The 6906-nt window shown below is 34.9% G+C and overlaps 1 protein-coding gene across 1 annotated transcript in view; it reads left to right on the forward strand.

Moving 5' to 3' along the window:
• Positions 1-2687: 2687 nt before the first annotated feature.
• Positions 2688-6906, forward strand: part of LOC140968203 (acetyl-CoA carboxylase 1-like) — a 12240-nt gene continuing 8021 nt past the window's right edge. Inside the window, exons 1-7 of the mRNA XM_073429089.1 lie at positions 2688-2792; positions 2893-2979; positions 3064-3240; positions 3602-3679; positions 3778-3900; positions 4101-4370; positions 4452-4792. Coding sequence (XP_073285190.1) covers positions 2908-2979; positions 3064-3240; positions 3602-3679; positions 3778-3900; positions 4101-4370; positions 4452-4792 — 1061 coding nt within the window. The 5' untranslated portion in view covers positions 2688-2792; positions 2893-2907. The remainder of the gene's footprint in view (positions 2793-2892; positions 2980-3063; positions 3241-3601; positions 3680-3777; positions 3901-4100; positions 4371-4451; positions 4793-6906) is intronic.

Here is a 6906-nt window from a genome sequence, read left to right on the forward strand (position 1 = left end):
TTATAAATATATGAGTTTGAATTGTTAATTTACATGTATGTCCTTATTTATAATCATTAATACATGTTTGTTTGTTTTTCATCTATTAATTATTAATGAAATTTAAAATATCTTTGTTTGTTTGTTTTTCATCTATTAATTAATGGAATTTAAAATAAATTGAAGCCAAAATGAAATTTAGCTTTCATTTTTTGTGATGAAATTTGCACTCCAATTTTTTATAAAAAAATATATATCTTTGTAGGACCGAGTGCTTACCGCTTTACCAAAAGCTATAGCTGGTGGTAATGGTGCAACTCAAATCTTTTAAATTGAACATCAAATCAATCACCACGGTTCGATCGCTCTACCAAACTGGGACAATTATTGCACCCAACAATCTCCCTCCCAATAATTGCACTCCTTGCAATCAATGGGAATCGAACCCGTGACCTTGGCTCTGATACCAATTGTAGGACCGAGTGCTTACCGCTTTACCAAAAGCTATAGCTGGTGGTAATGGTGCAACTCAAATCTTTTAAACTGCACAGCAACTCAAGCATTACGGTTCAATCGCTCTACCAAACAGAAACAATTATTTCACCCAACAATCTTTATTGAAATTTGGAACAATAATAATAAATATTTTTTTTGTTTATTTCCTTCCAGCTATTAATGGTTTCTAAAATAAATTTAAGAAAAAAAAATTTAGCCACTATTTTTCAGAAAAAAAATTTAAATTTATCTTTCATTTTTTTGAATGAAATTTATAATCAATTTTTTTTAAAAAAAATTGCTTATCTTTAATGAAATTTGGAACAATAGTATTAATAAATACATGTAATTTTTTTGTTTGTTTTTCAGGTATTAATGTTACAATAATTGAAGAAAAATAAAATTTTATTTTTTGAATGAAATTTACAATCCATTTTTTTTAAAAAAANTAAAATAAAGGACACAATATCAGCAACTTAACTCACGAGAACTTCATAAAAGTTCACTAATCTCAGTACTATCCTCACTGATGCACGCATAACCCAACAAAATTAAATGATAGTGAAAAATTTATCTTTTAGTTCGAACGTTTCTTGATCGTCAAGCCAAAAGTTATATTTGTTACCTAAGATACGGTTTTTATTTCTTATAATTGTGATCTACAGTGCAAAGCTCTATACTAAGCTAATTATGAACATAATGAAGATTGCACTGATGTGGGTGTCAATGTGGCAAATCGTAAAATCATATGTATGACAAACACAAATATTTGTTTGGTATCATAAGTAAACACTTCAAAAGAATCAAAATTAGTTTATATTGATTTTATGTATAATAATTACTCTTATATACATCAAATGGATAGAAAAAGAGAAATAAGAATGAATTCAAATCGTTTTTATGTAAAAACAAATAAATTTTACATGTACAGTTACTTAAAATGATTATAAGATTTTTAAAATTTTCTTATGTTTTTTAAATATTTCCTCTCGAAAAATAAATTTTTTTTTAAAAAAATTACATTTATCTTCATATTTTATGTCATGTCAAATTTTCATCGATAATACTTGTAAAACTTGTAGATATTTTTTTAGAACATGATTTATGCAAAGAACTTTATAACTTCAAAATATATCATGAGAAATTTATAAATTATGGTTCTTCTAAAAAAATATATATTTGTTTTTTGTTTTATTATTTTGAATACTTATAGTCTAACTATATTATTTTTAAAATTTTAAGGTTGTGAAGTTAAAATAGGTGTTAAAGTGATAGTAAAAGTATGGTTCTGATTATGGATCATATTAATAAATATTTTTATATTTTGACAGAATATTGCAACATTATATACTTATATGTATATCAAACCTAAAACAACTCAATTATATTAATATTCAGGAACTCAAGCAAAAATAAATTCTGAACTTTATTGATGTATCGTAGATTGAATTAATTATTGAAAATAAAAGATAGTGAGAGTAATGTGAGAATTGTTATCCTCGTATCATTTTTGTACGTTCCACACATGCAACGCTCGTGCATATCTTCTACTTATAAGTAAATTTGTTGGTAGAGATTAATCCATCTTCTGTGCATTCAGAATGATCACGATCCATCCAAATTATTGTCGGACACACCATGCAAGCTACTTAGGTATCTGGTTGAAAATGGTAGCCACGTTAATGCTGAAACACCTTATGCAGAGGTTGAAGTAATGAAGATGTGTATGCCTCTTGTTTCTCCGGCTTCTGGAAATATCCAATTTAAGATGTCGGAAGGTCAAATAATTCAGGTAGACATTTTAAATGAGATGTATGGCCTTGCTGCATGACTAAGCAATTAATACAAATAATTTTCTAGGCTGGCGAGCTTATAGCAAGACTTGAATTAGATGACCCATCAGCCGTAAAGACAGTAAAACAGTTCCATGGCATCTTTCCTGTTCTGAGACCACCAATTGGCATATCTGGTAAACTTCATCAACAATTTGCTGCAAGTTTGAATGCAGCCCGTATGGTTCTTGCTGGATACGAGCATAACATTGACGAAGTATGTTCACTTGGCAGTTAATAATTATATATTTCAGAACGGAATTTGCTAATCTTAAATAAATGATGCATTTAAATGCTTGACTGCATAAAACTGTCCTGGATATTCTGGTTAGTCAAAACAATTCTTCTATTGACTAAACTCGACTTCTGTTTCATGTTGTTGAAAACTTGATTAGTTTCCTTGGCAATCCTGAGCTACCTTTTCTCCAGTGGCAAGAATGCTTCTCTGTACTGGCAAATAGACTACCCAAGGACCTTAGATATGAGGTTGTACAAATAATGGATTCAATAGTTTTAGTTCTCAAACAATGGAATTTGTGCTCTTACTTTGTCATCTGAAACGTTATCTTGGACAATAACTTTTCAGTTAGAAGCAAAACTCATGGATTGTAAAGGGTTCTCCAAACAGCAAAATGTTGACTTTCCCGCAAAAGTTTTGCATGGAATTCTGAATGTAAGTCTGTCTCTTTTGATAACTGCCTGTGCTGTTTCCATACAAAACAAGGGAAGAATTATCTTTGGTTTGACACTACTTCAGGACCATTTAAACTCCTGCCTTGATAAAGAGAAAGGGGCCCGAGAACGAGTAGTTGAGCCTCTAGTGAGTCTTGTCAAGTCTTACGAGGGAGGATTGAAGAGCCATGCTTGTCTCATAGTTCAGGGCCTTTTTGATGAGTATTTATCCGTCGAAGAACTCTTTGGCGATGATACACAGGTACTTTTTTTTCATGAAGTAAATTTAGTTTTACATAGATGTTACAGTTAGGTCATCATTTTTTGGCGAACACTTGGAATGAAGCTGTCATTGTTCTTCATATTGTACTGTTTAAATGCTTTATCTTTTCACTTTTTTAATTCCTCTATTTTTTTTCCTGATGAAATAAAATTCTGAAGTTATGATGTACAGAATTTCTAGTTTCTGTGTTACAAATAAGTTGTCATTTTTCCGTTATTCATGTCTATTGATTCACCACACAGTCCTGGAATAACCAGTAGCCCACCATAAAAAGGGAAGAAATAAGCAAAATTCTCCACAAGCTATTTTCTTATCTAAAATGCGAATGTTTACATTTCAGGTAGATGTGAGTGAACGCTTAAGACATTTACATAAAAAGGATCTCCGGAAAGTTGTAGACTTGGTACTCTCTCACCAGGTATATTCAGATTAATATACACCAAGTTTTCTCATCTGTTTTTTCAGAAAAATTCTCTGACAGGAACTTCACTTGAAAATTTGTTCATACTTTTTCAGAGCATCGGGAACAAAAATAAGCTGATACTATCTCTCCTCGAGCGACTTGTGTATTATAATCCCACCATGTACCGGGATCAACTAATCCGCCTTTCTGCACTCAACAACGCCAACTATTATGAGGTTAGGAATTCTATTTAATTACCATTTCCTGAATACCGTGCTCTTTTTTATGATTGGTCAGAACTTAACGTCTTCATGTGGACTTTCTTTAAAGAAGCTTACCAATGTTCCGTAGCCAGTATTTGTCTTTAATGGTTATTCGCTTTAATTTAGCTATTTCTTTCATCCGATGGTTGTCTGAGCTCAATGTGTCTGTGCAGTTAGCAATAAAGTCAAATAAATTGCTAGGACAGATAAAGCGCAGTGAACTTCGTTCCAGTATAATTGGAAGTCTTTCAGAATCAGAAAAGTTTATCGAAGACAGTGAAAACGTCGATAGGCTAAAATGTAGAGGTTCCATAATTGAACAAATGGAAGCTATTGTGAATGCTCCTTTGTCCGTCGAAGATGCAATTTTTGGTCTATTTGCTCACACCGATCACGCCCTTCAGCAACGGGCTGTTGAGATTTATATACGCAGATTATACCAGGTAATGGTGTTGTAGTCTTGAAATTATCTGATATACTAGCTGTGTTATATTCCTAGCCTGACGTTTAACATCCATCATCAGCCCTTTTTTGTAAGAGGAAGTATGAGAATGAAACGGCTCAACTCGGGACTTGTAGCGTCTTGGGAGTTCTTGGAAAAGCATGCTGAGAGAAAGAATGGGTGTGAAGATGAAGTCTTGGATGAATCATTTGTTGGGAAACACAGTGAGAGGAAGTGTGCGGCGATGGCTGTCATAAAATCTCTAGAGTTTTTTCCTACAACGTTAACTGCTGCGTTGAGTGAAGTAACTGATAACTTGAAAGGCTTACTTCCCTTTGGGTCCGGTCATCCAACTATTTGTGATAATATAATGCACATTGCATTGTTAGGCACCAACAACCAAATGAGTTCACTCCATCAAAGGTATCTTACCAACTTGTTTGTTTTCATTACTAGACTAATTAAATTTTTTTTTGAGCTTGCAAACGGATTCCTTGTTGGTCCCACGTGCGGTAATTTGAGATAATAAAACCCGAAAATAAAGAATAATCTGGACACCGAGATTTACGTGGAAAACCCCTAAAAATTATTAGGGTAAAAACCACGGGCAAGATGAAAAGAATTTCAACTATAATATTTTGTGGTGTACAACTCACTCACTGTGTTTCTAAAGAGAACACACACTCTCTTAATACAGGAGAACAAAACACCTCACAAATATTATAGAACTAAGCACTCAAATGCTTATAAGATGAGAGAAAACTCGAAGAAGGGATGATTTCAGAATGAAGGAATGTAGCTCTATTTATAGAACTTCCTGTCAGTGTGAAAACGCGTTAAAAACGCGTTCCGTCTGAACGCATCCTACCGTGTATAAAACGCGTTCCTTTCTATCTGAGTAAAAAATGCCAACCTTTGTTGACTCGTCCATTTAATGCTCATATTGCCGACATGTCTCCCACTTGGATATTTGATTGAGAATCAAACGCATCTCCACACATCCTTTCGATCTTGCCATTCCCTGCTGCTTACGTTTCTGCTAGACCACTTGAGGATCTACACCACTCAAACTTATCGGTGTTCACTGGCTTGGTCAGAAAATCAGCTATGTTATCTTTCGTATGGATCTTATGCATATCCACGCTTCTTTCCTCTACTACTTCCCGCACAAAGTGAAATTGGACTCCAATGTGTTTAGTCATGGAATGAAAAGCTGGATTCCTTGCAATGTGCAAGGCACTCTGACTGTCACAAANCAAGAATGCCGTTTTAACATCCATTTGATGTATTTCTAGATTATGTAATGCTGCAATTGCTATTAATACACNAGCCATATATTCTGCCTCCGTTATAGATAACGCCACAACTGTCTGCAGTTTTGAAACCCAGCTTACTGCTCCTCCTGCAAGTGTAAACACATAACCAGTAGTAGATTGCATCTTATCAGGATCACCTGCATAATCTGAATGCACATAGCCCCTGAGTGTAAAATCCGATCCTCCAAAACATAATGCAGCATTNTCATGTATGATTTTGCAAGATAGATTCTATCTCATTGTTCATTGCCTCTTTCCAAAAAGGGGCCTCAGGACTTGATAGTGCTTCNCATGTTGACAATATGTATCAAACTCATCACTGATATATTCTCCTCCATTGTCAGTCCTCAGACACTTGATTTTCTTCTCAGAATCAAGTTCAACCTGTGCTTTGAAATCTTTGAAGATCTTGAAAACATCTGATTTCTTCTTGATTGGATACACCCAACATCTCCTAGAGAAATCTTCAATTAACGAGACAAAGTATCTCGCTCCTCCTAGGGATACAACCGGTGCTTGCCAAACGTCCGAATGAATCGGTTCCAATATGCTTTTGCTCCTGGCAGTAGAAGTGCCAAACTTTAATCTGTGTTGTTTACTGGTAACACAATGCTCACAAAAGGGTAGTGACATTTTTGTAAGTCCCGGCAACAGCTTCCGTTCTGAGAGAATTTTCAACCACCGTTCTGACATATGCCCGAGCTTTCTATGCCATAACACCGTTAATTCTTCTCCTGAACCATTTGATGCAACAACTAGTTCTGCCTCTTTGTGTGTTTCTCCCAAAAGTACATACAGATTTGCAGCAACCTTTTCCGCCTTCATAACCACAAGCGCGCCTTTCACAATTTTCATAGTCCCGTTCTCGATCCGAGTTTTGCACCCGATGTCATCCAATTGCCCCAAGGACAAAAGATTTTTCGTCAGTCCTTTCACATGTCGTACCTCCTGTATGGTGCGAATGGTGCCATCAAACATTTTAATTTTGATAGTACCGACCCCAGCGATTTCCAAGGCATGATCATTTCCCATGAATACAGATCCTCCCGAGACTGGTTCATAATGATCAAACCATTCTCTCCGAGACGTCATGTGCCACGTCGCTCCTGAATCCATAATCCATGTGTCACAAAATTTGTGTCTGCCTTCTGCAACAGTTGCTGCTTCGCTGAATAATATTTCACCACTGCCTGAAGTACTGGCCACATTTCCTTGAGAACT

Source organism: Primulina huaijiensis, unplaced genomic scaffold, assembly GCF_012295235.1.
Source record: "Primulina huaijiensis isolate GDHJ02 unplaced genomic scaffold, ASM1229523v2 scaffold32979, whole genome shotgun sequence".
Lineage (NCBI taxonomy): Eukaryota > Viridiplantae > Streptophyta > Magnoliopsida > Lamiales > Gesneriaceae > Primulina > Primulina huaijiensis.